Source organism: Canis lupus, chromosome 26 (genome assembly GCF_011100685.1).
Source record: "Canis lupus familiaris isolate Mischka breed German Shepherd chromosome 26, alternate assembly UU_Cfam_GSD_1.0, whole genome shotgun sequence".
NCBI lineage: Eukaryota > Metazoa > Chordata > Mammalia > Carnivora > Canidae > Canis > Canis lupus.
The window spans coordinates 15513899-15535018 of record NC_049247.1 but is presented as its reverse complement, the minus strand read 5'-3'; the positions used below and the strand labels follow the sequence as shown (position 1 = coordinate 15535018).

At 45.6% G+C, this 21120-nt stretch overlaps 1 protein-coding gene across 1 annotated transcript in view; it reads right to left on the bottom strand.

Annotated features, from left to right (window-relative positions):
* SRRM4 (serine/arginine repetitive matrix 4) overlaps positions 1–16221 on the bottom strand; it is a 153092-nt gene extending 136871 nt beyond the window's left edge. The window contains exon 1 of the mRNA XM_038575269.1: positions 15677–16221. Within this exon, the coding sequence (XP_038431197.1) occupies positions 15677–15807 (131 nt within the window). The 5' untranslated portion in view covers positions 15808–16221. The remainder of the gene's footprint in view (positions 1–15676) is intronic.
* Between the last annotated feature and the right edge of the window lie 4899 nt (positions 16222–21120).

The window sequence follows — 21120 nt, the reverse complement described above, 5'->3', positions numbered from 1 at the left end:
CATAGTGCCTGGACCATAGTAAATGATCGTTGAACAGTAATTTATTTTTCCTTCCCTCTTCCTCTCGTATGGAGAAAAAAACCCTTTGCAGATAGTCCTCGATGCTCACACTAGAAGTGTGATTCTAGGAATTATAGGCAATTGCAATATATGGGAGAGGATGGCACCAGACCCCCCTTCCTTTCTACCCAGATGCTACTAGGTTATACTTCCCAGTTCTCTTGGCACCTAGATGGGATCCTGTAACTAGCTTTCAGCAATGGAATGTAAATAGATGTATTGGGTCACTTCCAGGTTGAAGCAGTCAAGAGCAAGTTGGGACTTCTTTACCTTGGTTCATTTTCTTCATCTCTCATGCCATATAACCTTGAAGCCATGTCATGGAGGTGGGTCCCTGTATAACTACATGAAGCAAAGTCCTTCTTCAGCCTACATGGGACTAAGATATGAGCAGGACATGACTGGATCATATTAAGCCACTGAGATCCTAGGATTTATCTGTTATAGCTGTCATTCTTGCCTACCCTAACTATATTTTTCTCATTTAATGACCTTGAAACATCCAAGGTGACATCTATTCTGCTTATTCTTTGAGTTCAAGTAGTATCAGCAGCCAGTATATATTATCTCCTCATCAGAGAATATGTTCTTTGGAAAAAGGAGTGCTAGGAATTGATTGCAGTGGTGTGAGGGATTCATAAGAAAGAAGGGGAGTGTGTTGACGGAAGTCCCCATCTCTCCAGTGACACTGCCTCCTAGGTTCCAATGGTCAAACAATCCCACAAATGCAGACAGTGCTAAGCTTTCACTTAGGTTAGGCTCTGGTGAAATGCCTCCATCTCTAGCTGTTTCTTGAGAAAACTCAGAACAAGCATAATTACAGCCCAAGGATAGGGCTGTGCACGGCTAGATGACTTGTAATCACAAAATCTATGTTCCAATGGTAAATACATTTTCTGTGTTCCTTTTGCCTTTACTTTTTCAGAGATGCCTCTTACACCTAGAAACAGTTTAACCCAATGCTGACTAAAGCTGTGGTCTGGCTTTTCCCAAGTGGAAACCACTACCACCAAGGTCTTGAATACGGGACCTGTCACCAGAAATGCAGGGTCCACCAGGGTTAAATAGAGTAGAGATTTCATGGCTCCTGGGTCGGAGTCCCTTTCTTTCCAGTGACCAGTTATACAGGGAAGAGAAGAAGATGCTAAGAATAAACATGGCATGACTTCTCAGTTACAGATGACTAGGCTAACTCTGGCCAGTCACTTTGTACTTGTTCATTCCCGTCCTTAAAGAGAACCAGCAAAGGAAGTATTTGCTCACTCCGATAAAATGGTGGGCTCCATGATGGAAGTGGTACATCTTCTTTGATGTGCCAGGTATGTTAGGCTCTCCCAGTTTACCAGCTCCAATGGTCACAGTAACCTTGGAAGAAAGTTTTTTCCCCCATTTTAGAGATGATAAAACGGAGGCTCGGGGAAGAGACATGCAGTGCAGTGCAGGGGTTACTTTGTTGTACTATTCAAAGTATCATCTATGCCATATGTACTGTACAAAGCATGGTACAGAGCAGAGCCGAAGCACCTTTCCAACCCTGGCACCATTTCTGACGTGTCAAAGGATGGGAAGCAGAAAGAATACCTCTTCTACAAAAGCACGAATAGCCATAGAGGATTTGGAAAACATAAAACTATATAAATGCAAGTTTAACTAATAAGTGAGTGAGTTGATCCAGAGGCAGGCAGTAGAGCATGGAGATAAGTGCACAGGCTCTGGAATCATATGGGACGGGGTCTGACGAACTTAGGACCCCTCTGAACCTCAAGTCTCTTCATCTGCAAAACAGAGACATGAAGAGTCCCCATCTCATAGGCCATCATGAAGCTTTAGTGAGTTAGCACATATGAAACGCTTAGCCTAACGTCTGACTTAGATTGTTACAGTTGTTACTGCAATTATTACAAATAACTCGATTAGACTTAGTTTTCTTATCTGTGAAACAGAAATCATTCTACCCATCTCACGACGCTTTCATAATGGGAAGCATGCCAACTCTGCAGATAAGATAAGTCAACCCCAAATTTAACAGAGGCTGGACAAAGCTGAGAAAAGGTGTGGCAGGAGAAGACTGGGCTCCATGAGGACACCCCTTCCCACTGCCTTCCCCCTCCTGCAGGGCATTCAGGTGCTCCAGGCAAGATGAAGCTGGCATTGTCCTGACTCTGAGTAAGCCCCAGCAGCAGATCCGGATCCTGCAGCCTCCCAGTCTCCTGCTGGTGAACACAAAGCCAGAAATAACTCCCTTGGTGCAGGACACCCGTGTCCTCCTCCTCGTCCTGCTTCAGCTCCCTGACTTGCCTGGGGACATCATGAAATGTGTCTGCTTAGCTTGGCATCTTGAAAATCAGCAGTGGGCAGGGAAGCCTGTCTTCCCTGTCATTATATGTACGGCCAAATCTCTTTCCTCTCCGAACTACCCCTCTTAGGGTGTCTAGCACAGGCACTGTTCATAGTTCCAGGTAAATATGCACTAGGTGTCAGCTGTGACCTGGGCCCCATGCTAGATGCTGAGTGTATGGAGATAAACAAGACAAAGCCCTCTGGTCAAATATATACATTTACACGCTAATTAACACATTCTGGGATTGCCCATCTATTGATATTCTATTCATCAACCTAATGGTTTATGTATTTACCAGTAGTTATCAGAGCTGGTTAGCCACTGACTAGCTTTTTGAACCTTGGGAAACTGACCTGACCTTTCTGAGGTTCTCTTTTCTCATTTGTAAAATGGGGGTGAGGCAGAGTCCTGCGATCAACAGTAATTGAAACAATGAATGCAAAAAGCACTGCACCAACAGCATAGCAAGTGTTCAATGGTTGGTGCCTGTTTTGCTCCTTCCAAGAGCTGTAGCATTCCCATCCTGGGAAAGATAAATACATAGCAGGCATATTGCCACCTCCCTCTCCTGCACCAATGACAGACACCACTAATCGATGGAAACACTCTTTGCTACTGATCTCAGATACATCCCCAGAAGCCATCTCAACACAGTGCTTCAGGCAGCTATTTCCAATTAGTTGAAGCTGTTGACATTTCCTATGGAACCTTTTCCACCATCCTGTCCTTACCGACTCAGGTGTAGGTCTATAGTTTGGAGGAATATCTTTTTCCTCTAAGAAATGTCTCTTTCCTCTCTGGAACTTTATTCTGGGTTCAGTTGAGTATAACCTCCTTAGAGACTGAAGAGCATGAGCACAGGTCATATGTGTGCAAGGGTTGCTCACTAAATGTAGGTACACATTGATGTGCCTGCAGTTAGCCAGTTGAGTTCCCATTCTGCTCACTTGCTGCATGATCTTGGGGAAATTACTCTTCGTCTCCGGACAATCTTGATGTATGCATTTTTTTTTCTCTCACAGGTAGTGTGTTAGTAGGACATGTTGGTTAAGATCCTGACTATGGGAGGCTTATAATCTGGTGTTTGAATCCTGGATCTACTTTCTGGCTATGTTACCTTGGAGAAGTCACATTATCCTCCTGAACTTTAGCTTTCTTACTTATTAATTGGAGATACTAATAGTACCATCTCAAAAACTTATGGGGTTTAAGGAGATGTGAAGTGGGGTAATAGTTTGAGATATTGACCCATGTGGTTTTTTTCCCTCCCTGGATATTCCCCTTGTGTTTTTTGTTTTGTTTTGTTTTTGTTTTTGTTTTTACCATTTAAGCAGATCATGGGTTCTACCCTCATCACCTCAGGGGAGGCATGTGTCAGGGCTAAAAACAGGAAGAATATGAGTGTTTTCAGCTTTTGCATTTTGGAAAAGTCAAAGCCTGCAGGGGAAGGGGATTTATGGGTTTAGGAGAGAGTCTTGAAGAAACACAAAGGAAGAAAGATTTCTCCAGAGTAGAAAGAGATTGCCTCCAGGCTAGGGATAGAGAGACAGTGTGTGTGTGTGGGGGGTATCCACAACCAGAAAGATGCAGGAAGGTTGGATGTCTCCATGGTAACACGCGTGAACTGACGGCCAATGGTCTGAGCTCTGCCAAGCTGGGCAAATGTGGACAAGTAAAATAACCTCTCTGGAAGGCTGTTTTTAATCACTCTCCAAGTTAGGGCAAAAAAGTATAAAATTGGTGCTTAACAAATAACTATTATTCTACTCTTCCTCAACACCAGTGATTCAGCTTGTGGTCCTCTGCATTGCCATCTCTGAGTTTAGCTCTGGTCAAGAAAACATATGGTTAACTACCAATATCTCTTGTCTCTTTGTCTTGAAGGGTTATCCCTCTTCATGGATGGTTCGATAATCCTCTTGCTAGGAAGAGCACTTCTAGCATGAAAGGCACTTCCCGCTGGCTGATTCTCCTTCTGAGTGATTGCCCAGTGTGGGAGGAGACCATCAATACCCCAGGGCAAGCCCTCACTGAGCCCAGAGCCCCATGAGGTGAGGTTGGCCTCACTGCTGCGCAGTCCCTCCCCCCTCTACCTGAGCCCAGTCTTGGAGTAAGCCTAGTGTGGAGTCATCATCTAGAAATTTAAAAGTAGGAGAATAGCTAGGCCTCACCAGTGACATTTTGTGCTCCGTATCTTGCCTCTGGGGAAGAAAGTGTTGGGTAAGAGAGAAGTCTGGAGCAGCATACCTGGGCTGTCATCCTAACTCTGAGTTGCTTAAATCCTCTGAGCCTTACTTCTACCACCTACAAAATGGGGACAATGGATATGTATCTCCTACATAGGGTTGGGGTGAGGATATAGTGAATAATATCTACAAACTGCCTAGCATAGAGCTTGATTTATAAATAGGCAGAGAGATCTAAAACTGCAAGGCATCACAACTAACTTGTATGACCTTGGGCAAGTCGCTTGTTCAGACTCTGATTCATTTTTTGATGATATTAACTCCTGCCCTGCCTGCTAATTGCTGGTTATTTATAGACATGTCTCCCCTGCTAAAATGTAAACAACTTGACAGTAAGAGAAAATTGCATTCATTATTATGCTTTGCCTATAGTAGAAGTTCTGTGCTAGATGAAGGTATGAATGAACGATCAAAAAGGAAATATAAAATCCCTTTGCACAGATTCAAAAAGGGGTCCTGGCAATTGTGGTTCTTTGTTTCTGATAGGAATGAATTTAGATCCATGTTAGCACAAGTTCTTGAGGTCAGAGATGTTTTCCCACTGTGGGATGGTGTCAAGAGACCCGGGGTTTATTCTGTATCTTTATAAGACCTTGAGCCTCGGTTTCTTCATCTGCCAGATGGACACAAAACTGCCACTTGCAGTTGTGAGGACCAAATGAGAATAAACAAGGATGATGATGTAACATTATTTCATGCTGTGACTTCAGGCAAGTCATTTCACATCTGAGACTCACTCATCCTGTTTGATAAATGGGGATATATTAGTTATCCTGCCTTCTACCCCCAAAGAACTCTGAGTAGTGTGGTATTTGAAGACTAGGTGTCAAGTGGGCCCACATTTCAGCTATCACTCTGGCATTAGCCTCCTGATACTGCATGGAGTGTCCTTTGCTTTTTCTGTGCCTTAGTGTCTCCCCACTATAAAATGAAAGGCTGAATATGAGTTCTTCAAAGGTCCCCTCTGGCCCTCCCATCCTGACTGCAGGCCAAACGTCCCAGTGAGGTGATGCTGGTTTGTAAGGAGCTGACCAATGGAAGGTGCTCTTACAATGACGGGTTCCTGCGGGAGACAACTATCCACATGATTAACAACGGCCCTGAGCCCATCCTTGCACCACTGCCCAGATACCTACCCTTATGGAAGTGGGCTGAGCCCCAGAATCACCTGCCACCTGGCTGTGGGAGGGAGGCTGGCTAAACAAAAGCCTCCTTATCAGCTGGAAGCTCTGAAACATGATCCCAGAAACAGCCAGAGCTGCTCACCTGTTCTGCTAGGCACAGGCTGGGTACAGATGGACATCTCATCAGGATCCCCAGACCAGGCTTCAGGCAGCATATGCCACAGGAGGTCTCTATGGGGCAGGATGCCATATCTTACTGCAGGGGGTAAGATATGATGGTGGCCAGAGAGAGCCACGTCTGGTCACCTGATCACAGCAGGGAAGTTCAAACACAAACATGACATTGGGCAAACACCACTTCACTGAACCCAGAGCTGACCCAGGCTGACTCAGTCTATGAATTTGGGCAAATCCCTCCTCCTTTGTAAGTCTCAGTCTCCCCCTCTGCAAAATGGGGATCTGAATTACAGCAGTGCATCCTAAAGATCTTTCAATCTTATGTCTCTCTAAGTAAGAAATTTTGAAAATGAAACCCACATATATGTGTATTTATTTGTGAATTACACATACACACTGTGGTTCCAATATATTATGCATAGTATAAAACATATCCCTCAGACCTCTACATGTACAATGAAATTGGATGATCTCGAAAACCCCTTGAGCTCTAAGATTCTAATGCTGTACCTCCATAAGTCTCCTAGTTTCCTCATCAGTACTATGCTCGTATTACTACATACCCTCATTATTTATTCATTCAATAAACATGTAAAGATCCTCAACCATGGACCACTGTCCCAGGTGTTGAGATAGAATAAGGAACAAGACAGACATGGTTCCCCACCCTACCCCTGCCAGCAGTTCAAATGTTTCTCTTGCAAATCAAAGGAATTAACATTGCTGTCTTTTAATATTGGCATTTCCATATGCTTTAGACTATTAGGTGTGCAAGTCACTTGACGGGGGAAAGTGTTACAATTCATGCATCCAGCCAACACTTGTTTGGCCCCCTGCTGTGTATCAGGTGAAAGAGATTCACCAGTGAGCACACAGACATAGTCTCCATCCCCATGATGCTTTCAGTCTCTTAGAGGTACACTTTAATAATGATCTCACAAATCAATATAAAATCACAAGCATGTTGAGAACCAAGAGAGGTACTGCCATAAGAAAGTCTGTAATTCAAGGTATGATGTAGTCTAGAGCACTGTGGAAGGAATCCCTAATGAAATGACATTTGAGCTGAGATCTGAAAGTGCAGTAGGTATAAATTAGGCACCAGGAGAGAGGGAGAGCCTTCCTGGCATCATGTGCAAAGGTCCGGTGGCAGAAAGGGAATGGAAAATTTGAGTGACTGAAAGGACAGGGGTGTGGCCAAACAGAGGGAGGGAGAGGGGGGCAACACTTCAGAAACAATATTGGGGGGTAGGCAGACAGATGCTGAACTAGAGAGTCTTTAGGCCTTAGGAGCGGGGGTAGCTCTGTATTCTACAAACCAAAGGACAGTGATGGAGGGTTTTAGATGAGTGGAGGGTGTGTGTATGGTCTGACTTGCCTTTCAAAAAGGTTCTTCTGGTTTGATGGGGAGAATGGGTAAGGAGGGTCAGGACAGAGAAAGACAACATTACAGAGAATGGTGTGAGTTGGGATTATAACAATAGCTATTGCCTAAGTGGATTGGGCATAAAATAAGATGAGTAAAATGAAACAAATACACCCACAAACTTAAAAGCTAAACCATAGTGACAAGAGGTAGAGAAGAATGTAGTTGCAATCACGCAGACCCGAGTTTAGATCCTAGCTTCACCTCTTACAAACTGGGTGACCTTGGACATGACGCACCCCACCACCTCCCTGGTCTCAGCTGTTCCTCCTCTGCAAAGTGGACTAGACTATACACACATCAGTTGAGAGCTCTGGGTTCTTATCCCAACTCTGACTCTTACCAGCCAGCGGTCCTTGAGCAGGTTACTTCTGCTCTCTGAGCCTCGGTTTCTCACCTATAAAACAACCTTTAAAATACTTCTCTCCCAGAGTTACTGTGAAGATGGAATCAGGCAACAGATAAAACATGATTGCTTATTAGCACAGGGCTGGGCATATAATGACATAAGGAGCTTGGCATCCACTTTCTACTGTGAGCGAGTGTGCACACACACCATGAATCCACACTCTTCAGGCCCAGATGGCACCTCTCACCTCAGAGGAGTGGTGACTTGTCTTGTAAAATTCCAGCTCACTTGCATAAGCTTAACTTTTAATGAAGCCAGAGAACAGTGATCCACTGGTGTTTCTGCTCAGCGAAGCTGTCAGCGGGAGGTAAGCCCAGGGAATCCGGCAACGAGGGGATTCTCCCGATGTGAGAAGCATTTGCGTCCAGAGGATCTTAATATTTGTTTTGAACAGACACATGTAGACGTGAATTACTTAATGACTGTTTTAGGGTTCGGCATTGTTCTGTATTTGGTTTGGCTTTGTCTCTATGACATCTTAATTCGTGTTTTATTTCACGGAGCTGCGCACACAGGCTGTGGCATATGGGAACTCCCTCAGCAAAATCTCAAATGAAGATGGGGGGAAGGGGGGGTAGGGAGAGAGAGAGGGACACCAAGAGTAAGCAGACTGTAGCTTCAAAGGTGTGCAGTGAAGGGGGGCGGCTGGGTGAGAGGGATAGTCTAGATTTGCACGCATGGATATGAGATAGACCAAACCCGCACCGTCATGGGAACAAGATTTTCCCTTGCTATTTGGAAGTCTAAACAGTGTGTTTTTCAATTTCCTAATCTGATTGATCACAATCAGAGAGATTGTAAATTTCATGCTTGTCCATAACACATGCAGGGACCAAGCTAAGCTTCTAACACTGCTATTCGAAGTCATCCTGGCTGTATTTGAGTCAGACAGAAGAGCCAAATAGAAGCAGATCAGACACAGGACCCTGACTGAGAGGGAAGGAGCCCCCCTGTGATCCCCCTTCCTGCTCCCAGCCTAGGAGTCAAGGACCTGGGAAGTCCTTAACAGGCTTAGGATGTTAATTGCTTGAAATGTTTCCTGCCTACATCTAGGGAATCACCCCTGTTAGTCTTCCCCTCACTCACTCTGCTCCAACCATACTGACTTCCCTGCCATCTTTTAATCTTTTAATACACCAAAGGCCCTGAGGTGGCTTCCACCTCAGGGCCTTTGCACTTGCTATTCGCTCTGTCTCAAAAACCTTTCCCCCTTGGTGATCCTCATGGCTTTTTCCCTCCTTACATCCAGGTCCCTGACCACTCCATCCAACAAAGAAGCCCCCATCCTCATCCTTTATCACGTTCCCCCTGCTTTATTCTTCTTTATAACACTTACTATAACCTGACTGTATATGATGTCTTCATTTATCACCTTTCTCCCTCACGAGAGCAGGGGCTTAGTGTCATTCACTGCTATATCAAGTAGGAGCTCAATAAAATTGTTCAATGAATGAAAGCATAATTTTATTTTTTAGCCACATGTGGCTCCTTCCTTTTTGTGATTCATTCCCAGTAGTTTATTTTCTGTTTGACCTGTGGGCTCACTCTAATCCCCCAATTGGTGGCTGCTCAAGGAATGCAAACTGGATTTTGTTCTAGCCAGAGCTGGACCATGAAGGACGAGAAACCTAATGGTCCACACCAGAGTCTGCATCCTTGAGCCAATGACAGAGGAGTTGGAAATTTTATACAAGAAAGGCAGTTCCTTTCCACAATCGCCCTTTATTAGCACTCACTCTGACTCCCCAATAGGTGACCGCCCCTCCTGAAAGTTTAAATTGCTTTTTCTTCTGGAGAGAAAAAAAAAGTGTCTTTTGAGACTCTACTAGCAACAAAGGCCTTATTCATTCTGCTCATTCCTTGCATTTGTAGGTAAAATTGATGAAATAAATGAATCATTCCCATTTCACAGATCAGACCACTAAGGAGAACTATGTGACTATAAGCAAGGGACTCCAAGCCTCATGGAGGGTGCCTCCCTCCTCTGGTTTTCCACATCCCCTTTTCCCTATTCCCACCCACATTATAGTACTTAAGACAGTCTGCCTCATGTTGTTGGTACTGGTGTCTGTGCCCACCTTTGCCACTAAATTCTGCAGCCCTCCCAGGGAGAGACTGCATTTCATTCACCCTTTTCTCCTTGATGGGCCTGGCATGTAGTAATAATAAAAACTATAATTTATTATTAATAGTAAGAGCTAACATTGATGGAGCCCTTGCTCTGTGCCAAACAGCACTTTCTATAAATTAGCCCATTCAGTATTCTCAACAGCTCTTGGAGGGGGCTGCTACTATCAGCCCCATTTTATGGATGAAGAAACCAAGATGGAGAAGGTCAAGTTCTTGCCAAAAGTCACACCACATCTGCAAATGGTGAAGTGTCTGGAAATAGTAAAAGGAAACATGTATTTTGATTAGTGTGCCTTCAGGGTCCGTCAGATTTTTTTCAACAGATCTCCACATCTCGGTGGCTCTTTAGGGAATGCCAAAACCACGCTTAGAAATGAATACAGAGCACTGGAGTGGTCAAGTGGGGAGGCCAAGGAACCCCAACCATCACCACCAAGCAACCCGTCCAGTCCCGGTGCCGAGGGGCGTGGCACTCTCTCCAGGGATCTCATCAGGTCGTGGTAACAGGAGCACTGTTTATGGACATCTCCCTCTGTGCCAGGCACTGTGCCATGTTCTTTCTATGAACGATCTGGTCCACTCCTCACTGCAATCCTGTGACATCAGTGTCTCACAGGTAGGCAAACTGAGGTATGGAGAGGCAAAGGGATTAGCAGAGTCCAGAGGCAAGAAGTAGCACAGCAGGATTTCACCTGACCTGAGCCGATCTGACTTCAGAGCCTAGGTTCTTCGCCATTCCACTCTCTCCCCCTCAAAAGTGTGCCCTCACACCTCAGAGAAATCTTAGTAACAAGCAATTAAATAACTCTGGTTTTGCTAAGCCCCTGCAAGCACTTCTACCTCACAGGAAGGTAAAGCCAGCCAATCGGGAAGAAAGGATATTTTTAAAAATTTATTGTGCCCCTGCAGCATGCCTGAGGTGCTCACAAGAGCAGGAGGCGGGTGACCCATGCTTCCTTCTGCATCACAGGAGTTAGGCTTTTAGGGGTGTTCCCCAGCCCCCGGCATTTTTTTTTTCAGGAGTGGGGGTAGAGTTCATAGAGGCTCGCACGGCCTGGAAAGCACTTCCAGGTGGCATTTGGTCCAACCTCCTGTATCCATACCAGCTGACATGTCTACTCGCCCAGCCAGACGGACATCTATACCCAGACAGCTTCATTTTGACACGGGTGCGACTTAAATCTCTCTGCAGAGTGTGTGTCTCTTAGGCTGTGTTGAGCAGAATCCCCAGCCTGTCAGGAATGGAGGTGGGGCTGGGAGAGAGCGAATCTGATACTGGATTTGGACCGCGTGTACTCATTCAATTAATGCATCCAACTTTCATTCAGTGTCTGCTGCAGCCCGAGAGTCTCTAAGACAGCACGGTTGCCAAGTGAAAACAGCCGTGTCAGAAATAATGCCCCCCACTGACCCCTGTACACCATTCAGCAAATTTCACCTTTCAGAAGGAGAAAGGTTTGCCCCTAACAATAACTCTCTCTTTCCTGCGGGGGGAAAAAAAACAAAAAACAAAAACAAAAACCAAAAACGATCATTCATCGCCAGGGCAAGCATTCTCCATGACCCCTCCGTACCTTGGTTTTTAACCACAGGCTGTCAAGAAATCACCTCCCAGCTGCCCCTCACTCTGCTCCCGAGGACAGAGTCAGCACAAATGTGCTAACTGATCCCTTGGCACAAAGCGGAGTCTGGAATTAAATGATTCAAAGGCATTTTTCCTGCCTTACAATTTGGCCATCTTTCCCTTTATGCAGTAAAATCTCCCAATAGTTTGGAATTTATGATCCTTTGGACAGACCTGGGGCCGAAGTCTGCTTCTGGACTATTCTGCATAGAAAGGATTTTCGAAGAAAATTAATAGCTTGCCAAAAGAATTGTAAAGGCAATTGCTTATTCTATTTAAGAGGGCTGCCTTTCTAGACCTTTACAAACACTCCTGCATCCACAAACAATTGATACGCTAATTTCAAATGGTTTTTACATGTTCATTAGGTCTTTAGCTACTACTATTCGGTGATATGATTATTATACTTAGGTCTAGCCTCAGACACTTAAGTTTTCCACTTTGAGCATAAACTTTTTGGGTACAAACTTTCTGGAGCAAACAAAAGATAAAATTAATTAATCAGGAAAAATGACTGTATATCTTTGATGGGGACAAAAGAAGGATCTCTTACTCTCCAACTACCTATCTTCCGGATTCATGCTGACTGTCTTCCAGCCCATATAGGGCGAGGCTTCAGTATGGCCACCCTACACCCTCGTTTGCCTGAGATGGGTTCCCGTTAGATCTTCCAACCTGGAATAACTAATCACAGCAATCCTGTCACTCTTGATAGGAATAATAAATTATATAGTCACTCTAGATTTGATGGAACTAGGGATTCAAAGTAATTTTCAAGGAGTTTGAGCCTTCTTTGGACTGGCAGTACCTGGTCATCTCTACACAAATGAAACGAATACTCCACGAGGCTGTTATATCAATACATTCTGAATCTAGGTAATTCTTCACCAGCCCTACACCTCCTCACTAAAAAAGTCACATCAGAAAGCAGCTAACCTTCCCTCAGGGAAGAAAATTATGGGACCACTCCCACCCCACCTCCTGTGTATTAATTCCATCTCAATGCATTGCCTGTCAGGAGCTGAAATCCCACAATGTTTACTGCCAGCATCATTTGGGAGAGCAATGGGTAGGCACAAAGAACACAATACTGGAAGGAAATGTGGATTTCCTTTGGCCATTATAAACTGAGCTGTTTGTTTTAGAAGCAATGTCTATTAAGCAATCACTATGCGCCACACAATGTAGGAGGTGTTTTACCTGACTCAGTCCTCATAATTCAATGCCTGAGATGGCTACGATTATTATTTCTATTTCAAGATGACAAAACAGGTTCAGCAAGGTAAAGCTTCTTGTCTAGGACACTCAGCTAAATGGTAGAACTGGAGCAGGAATCCAGCTTTGTCTGAAACTCAAGTCTGAGCTCTTAACCACTATGATATACTGCCTCCCACTCTGCTATACTGTTCTGACATTTGAGTCAGACATCTGCTTGCAATTTGATACACATAAAGCTATTGCCTCATCAAGTATGCCTCATGGAGGGGGAGAGGAAGGCGGGGGGGTACTATGGGAGGTTTTCCTTGGAGTGTGATTGTATGATATATGCATAGTGCTAAGAAATCAACCAATTGAATGGAAGCTTCTATCCTGGTACTAAATTATCTTCAGAGATAGACTTAAAATATCCTGGGGAAGTTCATTCAGATGAGGGGTAGCCCTCGTCTATAAACACATATTAAATGTGTAACCAAGGGAACTGGTTGGTGTTTCATCCAACCCCTCCCCCATCTTCCTACAGATCTGCTGCCTGTATGCTGGTCTTGACTCATGGAACTAAATGACATTTCTGATGAGATCAGGTCCCTAGACTGCCTCCAGAGGAAGCCACTGGGGCTTAGCTGATGTTATACCAGTGTCTCTGTCTCTTTCCTTCCTGAGAACTCAGCTTTGGAAACATGGTGGTACTTTCACTGTTAAGTAAACATACAACATTAGAAGGGAGGTGGAAACTGACCTCACTGGATGTGGCTTGGATGAGGATGGGGATGATTTGGGTTTTATAGACAGTCTGTTGAAAGACGACTCAAACCCACCCTTCCCTAAAGACTTGAATACAAATGTTCCCCACTCACTTCCCACCCAAACTATAAAACTGGAATCTATCCTATCCAGCTATAAAACTGGAATCTATCCTACAGAGAGGCTACACCTGTTACAGAAGTACTGAAGAGGGTCCTTTCCATATGACATAAATTAGGAGCTTATGACTCAGACTTTCACCCCAGGAGTGGTTTCCAAGAGAAAGGAGACCCAGGACGTTAAAAGACACCTAGAGGGAAATGACAACAGGGGGAGGAGGGCTGGCTATTGTTAAGAGTCTCAGATGCATTATGTTGAGATTTGTACAGTGCTACAGAAAGCATGAGGGTTAGGTGACTTTGGGCAATTCATATGATTGAGAATATGACTAAGAAAAGGGCATGACAGTAACAGACAGGCAAGCGGTGAAGGTACCAAGTCAGGTGGACTTAGGCATTTTCTGTATTAAAATATCATCAGGAATCCGCTCTTCTCTTCCTGTAGCCCTGAAATATATGGCAGACTCTGGACCAAATGTCACACTAGTAGTTTTCAATGAAATTGTCTTTAGTTTCTTCTACAAGGGCATATTCTTTGGCCAACCCAGCACCTGATTTGCCAACAGGAGGTGCACTCCAAAGGTGGAATGGATGGCTGAAACCCAGGAAGATAAAACTGCTGACGTCAAAACTCTCTACAAAGAACCTTTTTCCAAGCAGACAGACATCAGTTTCGGACGGCATTTGGTGTTCTGATTCCCCTTCTCCAGACTGTGTCACAAGATGTCCCCTCCCTCCCATCTGCAAATACTGGTGGCTGCTGCTGCTTGCAGCCTACCACATCTTGCTTCTAGTCCACACATTCCCAACATGGGGAACCCATTTTTCTAAAGACTTGTGTGAGCGAGGTTCCTATCAGACTATGAAAAGTTGTCCAGCCTGAGTTTGATTCTTTAGATAGGATTCCCCGTCACCCACCCCATACCCACTGGAAAGTTCAGAACCAGTTGTGCCAGAAAAGGCTTTCTGGTCTGAAGCACTTTCACAGACATGTTTTCAATCCACTCTCTGATGTAGCCAGCCAGGATTAATAAATCCTCCAAGTGGTCTCCTCTAGTCCACTTCTTTCTTTTTCTCCCACTGAACCACTCATCCAACACCAGCAAAAGATGAGTTTTCATATTGCCTTGATTTTCCCTGAAAGAGGGCAGAGCTGCCTTCCTTTCATTTCAAACTCCTCTAAATTGAATGCTTTATGAAAAGAATTGGGTTTTCTCGGTCTTGGAATGTTCTCCCCAACCTCCTCTCCATTTTACCCCACATCCTCTTCTCTCCTTCTTTCTGCCTTTCTTTCTTTTCTTCCCTTAGTCCTCCCCATCACACTATTTTCACCATCTACAGGTCTGTTCTTCTTGAGTTCAAAGCAATCAGATCCTATTTGAAAGCCCAAATAAAACTCTTCCAAGATCATCTTCACGATCTTGGAAGGCTCCTCCCTGACTCTTGAGCTCAGAGTACTGGTTTTGGATGCTGGAGAGGAGAGAATTCAGCAGCAGTGGCAGCCAGAAAGGCGTGGAGGAGGGTGCTGTTTAGGGTGTATTTGAAGGAACAGCATATGGGGCTTTTGTCAAAATGTTCAGAGCTCGCTAGTTTTTGAGCTGAGTATAGAAATGTGCCGTTACCTCTGAACGCTGCTTGAGCTGGTTCAACCCTCATCTTCTCTTCTTGTACAACACCCCCAACCACCCCAAATCCACCATTCCTTTGGCACCCCCCCTCCCCGTCCTCTGAGCTCTGATACCAAGAAAAGTTTCTTAGTTAAGTCCTAGCTCACCTACACCGCCCACCCTAAAGAAAGCAAAATCTCTCAAATAGCAGCTGCCAGGTCAGCAGGCCATTGAGTGCTGCTCCCCCTAAAGAATCCCTGTCCCTTCTCACCAGCTTCCACCTCGCACAGGCAATTAGTTCCCATGTTCCAGCGGGAGACACCGAGTAGTGACGGGAAAAGACAAGCGCCCTGGCCCAGCTGCCTGCATTCACCCCTCAGGGCTCTGGGGCACACAGGCCAGGAAAGAAGGACCATCAGGCTCTCTCCCCTGTGAAGAAGGAGGTCATTACCTTGGCAGCGGCTTGCGGGCCGTGATACTGGCGACAATGATGCTCTCGGGACGCGGGGTGGCCACAGCTTTAAAGGTTCCTCGCCAGAACTTCTCGAAAAGCTGCTTCTCGCCTTGCTGAACGCTCGCCATAGCCAACCCAAGGGGGCCGGGGCTCCCGGGCGCTGTCCGAAGTGCTGAAACGTGGATTCCAATGGGGGCACACCCGGCTGCGGGCTCGGTCCGCGTGAAACCCAGAGGGGTGGGGTGGAAGAGATCGGGGTTCAGGGCGGGGGATGGGGCGCCTCAGCCCGGGCAGGCAGGGGAGACAAGAGGTTGCTCTATCGTCTTTCTTCGCCTTCCGTGTTGCCTCTGGGCTGAGCTCTGAGCTTGCTGAGCCTCCGCGCCCCAGGGAAGGGAGGGAGGGCTGGCTTCCTCGGCAGCGCCAGGAGAGAGGAGGCGACGGGGTCGTCTGTGTGTGCGTGCGCGTGTGAGCTCAGGCGCGCCCGGGTTTTGTCTCTCGCACAATGTGACGTTGGAAGAGGAGGCTGGTCGCGCGAGCTGCACTTTCCTCCCCCCGCTCCGTCTCTCCTCCTCCCCACCAACTCCCTCCTCCTCCGGCACAGCCTCCTGCCGCCATCTGCATAACAAAAGCCCGCAGGTCTTGGGAGGAGAAAGGGCGGGGCGAGTGCCTGTCACCAGGGCCCCGCGGCGACGGAGTTGCAGCGCTGACCCCTCCGAGGAGCAATCCCGGCACCCCAAACTGAACCGGGCAGGAGATCCTGCTTCCCACACTGTTCTCCTTCCCAGCCATGGCAGGCCTTCCCCCTGCCCCCATCGCTTCTGGCGTGCCCCCTGGGCCCCGCCACCTCCCTTCTCAGCCCGTTTGCAAGTCTTGTAGCGGATCTTCTGGGGGGTTGGGGGGAGAGTAAAAAAATACTTAACCTACCCGCCCAAGTCAATCTGACCCCCTCACTTCTGGGAGGGACCGCCTAGGCCAGCAAAGGGGGTCCCTTGCATTTCTCTTTGCGCCTGGGCGCCGCGAGATCCCCACCACCCAGAAAGTGCCATTTGATGGACAATCCATCACCAATTCGGCTTTTCGCCATCTGCCAAGCCAGGTCCCCGCCCGCGGAGGGGCGCAGCATTACATCTGTGCATGCGGCGCTCTAAGGAAGATTTCTTTTGTGCCTCACAGTCAGCCAGCCTGATGTCCCCGCTGCCAAACTCGTCCAAAGGAAAAGAGTGCTCCCACCCCACCCCACCCCACCCCAGCCCATCCACTCCTGGGGAATTCAGGCGCAACCACTGAAAAGTGGTTAAGAAATTAACAGCTTGTCTCAGGAGTGGAGTCCCTTTCAGAAAAGTAAAGTGCTTAGGGAGAGGGATTTTGGGGGGAGCCGGGGGGGGGGTGGTGTTAGGATTCCAGGAGGAATAAGTTACTTTTAGATCTCTTCCCAACTTCTACCCTCTCCCCCCCACCCCCACTTGAACCCTAATCCCAGAAAGTGAGAGTTCAGAATCACAAATAAATCCTTAGAGGCAGAGGGTCTGGGGAGAATTTCTCTAGTTTCACCCCCAGGGTTTTCATTAAGAAAAAGAGACAGTAGCAGGACCCCACCCAGCATCTCTCCCTCAGGGCCCTTGCATCTCCAGTTACTACTCCCACTCCCCAGATTGTAAATTCCTGGAAGGAGGCCTTGCCAACTCTTAAAGGCCTCCAAGCACCAGGTCTGGGCTACAGCCAGAATAAACCCCTGCTTCTTGCTGATGCTGATAGGGACAGGGACCAAGAGACTTAGGCACCAATATGAACTTCAGAAATTCTTGCAAAAGGACGGTGTGTGTGGGTGGGGGGATGGGAGAGAAAGGGGGAGAAGTAAGGCAAAGAAATAAGATGGGGGGGGGGGGGCAGAAAGAACCCTGGAGATACAGAGTATGGATCCAGAAACGTTCGTAGCTTTGGATACGCATTTGGGTATTTGTGCGCCCGCTCTGGAGGGTGACTGAAAGCACTGCTCGCTCTGCAGCGACCCCTTCTGGTTGACAACTAGAGATGCATTTGCCGGCTTCTGGAAGTGGGCTGCAGCAGCCGGGAGGTGGGGTTGGGGCTGGGAGCTCAGAGGAGGAGGGAAGTGGAGGGGAGGTTCTACGTGTCTCCTGCCCACCCTCCAGCCCAAATTCCTCTGCTCTCACTCTCAGGTCCAAATGCCCACCCTGAAGTTGACCGAAATTTTAAATGCCATTGAAAGCTGGCCCCTTAAGTAGCCTGGGATATTTAAAAGCATCTTTAGTCATGACATTTAGGGTCTGAACTGAGTCACTTGCAGGGGAGATGTAGCTGGAATCCTACCCCCACAAGAGCAATCAACATTTCTCAGCCTGTTCCTGTTCTAAGTTCCCAGAGTGTTGATAAAGTTCCATTTGCATCACATTGCCTCTTTTGACCTGGGAACTGTAGCAAGAGGTGTGTGTGTGGGGGGGGGGGGGGGGGGCGGTAGTTGCTCTTATTCCCTTTTAAAGGTGAGGAAGGTGATGTGTGGGATGGTCAAGTGACTTACCCAAGGTGGTGCTGTAGGGATCAAAGGATGTCTGCGAAGAAAACTAGTTTCTGTTTTTGCTGGGGGGGTGGGGGGGTGGAGGGCTGTCCTTGGGACACCAGGCAATCCTGAGTAGAACTGGGTAAAAAAGATCAGACAGCAAAAAACTATGTATAGAGTCATGGTGGTGAGGCTTCTAAATGGGAAGTCTTGGGTGATAAATTCCAGGAATCAAAGTCAGACTACTTGGGTTCAAATCCCGGCACTGCCACTTTTCAGCTGGATGGCCTTAGGCTAGTTACAAATCTCTGCCTCAGTTTCCCCATCTGCAAAATGACGGTATTAATGAACATTATATGGTGGTTGTGAAGATTAGATGAAATATTTCCTGTAAAGAATTTAGCTTGGTGTCTGATTTATAGCAAATGCCCATTAAATGCTAGGTGTTGTTGCTGCTGCCGTTGGAATCATCCCCTACTGGCATTGTAAGTCCTCATTTGGTTCAATGAGCATTCATCAATGCCTAAACTTAGTTAGATACAATCCTAGGCACGGAGGGTTCAATGATACACAGGGCATGGGCCCTTCCCTGATGGAGTACACGGTCTAATTCACCTTCTGGGAACCCATTGCCTAATATTTGTCCCCTTTCCACCTTATCAAGTCTGGAATGCCAACACCAACCAATTAGTAGCTATCTAAAGAATGTGTTGAGAAAGATTCTGAAGTCATGTCCCAGAAAGAGTGCTATGATGGATTAGTGATATTTGCCACTACAGAGATAGGCAGTGATTATGCCACGTGTGACTTAGACTGTAGGTCTGGCTTCTCCGATATAACATAAACCTCAGTTCTTCTATCAGTTTAGCAAAATATAACCAGCTTGTTCTCATTCCCTCGGGGAATTGTCTGTTTTCCCAGGGGCAGGAAGTCCACCTCATAAATTGAGACCTATCAATATGCTGGTTAGTGAATACAAATATGTGGCACAATTGCTGCCTATCCTCTGTGGTCAGCTGGTGGCAGACATCCACAGCCGTCCATTAGTGCATCGCAGCACTCTCTCTGGGACGAGACCTCAGACTCTTTCTCAACACATTCTTTAAAGAGCTTTCCCTAATTGGCTGAAGTTGGTATTCCAGATAAAATCAATTTGCCATCCACATCTAGAGGGTGCTTCTTTACTTGATTAATATTGTTCTTTCATTAGAAAAAGGAGAGACCAGGGAGAGTTGCAAATCCAGGCACTCTAGAGCATGAGCTAAAGAGATTCTTATGCATCCTTCCTTCTAGTGATCCAAGGAGGCTGCACCTCCAGCTCAGAGAAATAGTTACCCCTCACCCTAAAGCAGTTCAAATCCCACCTCACTGATGTTACTGTGTTACCTTGGGTAAAATCGTTATTCTCTCTGTGCCCATGACTTCTCTGAGTATAATGAAACTAATCATTATCCCCCAGTATCAAGGGGCATAAAGGTACTTGACAGTCTGTACCCATTTCCAGATGTCCCGTGAACAGTGAATGACTCAAATAATTTCTGGTAATGGGGAATGTGATAATGAGACCAATTCATCCATCCTTGTGCCTTTAAACTTTGTGCTAAACTATTCAAATTACAATATTCTGTATTTCTTCATATAGACTTTTGGGGAGGAAAAAATGATTGCACTACTAGGGTTCACTAATCTTCACCCCTTGAAAGAAAGTCTAATCTGAATCCTCCCTTTAGATGTTAATTGTTTGTCTCTCTTCTGGTACATAGATATACGCTGCTTCCATAGCCCCTGAACTAACACAGATAAACCAGGAATCCTTTTTCCCTGGCAATGTAGTTCCCAAGAATCTATAAGATGAATACACTCATTGCTGTCTCTGATACTAATAACAGTTGTGCTTATCATGTATATGCTTGACGTTAGATGCCACTTGTACTAAACCTTCGATATACATTATCTCATTTAATCCTTGCAAAACTCTATGAGCAACGAACCATAGTCTGAATTTTGCAGACTTGGAAACTGAATCTTAAAATGGTGAGAGGATTCTCGGTATATGCAATGACTTCACATTGAAAAAGAGTTGAGTATATTCAAGGAAGAGGCCAAAGACCAGAGAACATAATTAGTGATGGGAGAGTGTGCTCTATGCAATTATTCTGCCCAGTTTTAAAAGCCAATGATATTATACTGTTATTTCTTAAAGTGGTGTTTCTTGGAACCCCGGTGGTACTGTCCAAAGTGTTTTAGGTGGCACCCTGGCACCCAGGCAGAGAGAACATTAAATAACATTGGAGTGTGTGGTCATATACGGTGAGAAAGTATTCCCTTTTTATCACTTTTCTTCCTAGCCATTAGGTTACTTCCAGAAGTAAAGCTCCATACCTTGATTTTCTTGAAATGTCTTGAACACATCTCTGAGTTCATACTCTTCAACATTGAAAAAAATGACCAGATACAGAAGCTTGGACAATGAGAATTTATTAATAGCTTTGCTTTCATTGAATTTATTTTATAGTTATTTTCTACTGTGAACATGTGATACTGGTTTTTCATTTTCTAAAATGTCCTTTTTAAGTAAATTTGTTAGGTAGAGAGGTAAGTCACTTTTCAAAAAAAACTTTCATTATAGAAAAACTTCAAACATATACAAAAGTAAAGATGCTAGCCATAATTAGCCCCTGTATCCATTTCTAATTTCAAAGATTATCAGTACATAGTTGATATTTTTTTATCTTACTCTGACCCACTTTCCACACTTCTAAATCATTTTGAAGCAAATCCAAGACATTATATTATTCCAGTTGGAACTACTACAGGATGTATTTCTAAAAGATAGAAACTGTCTTTTTTTAAAAGCATAATTGTAATATCATCACATTAGACAAAATTAACAATAATTCCTTAATTTTGCAAATATCCAGTCAAT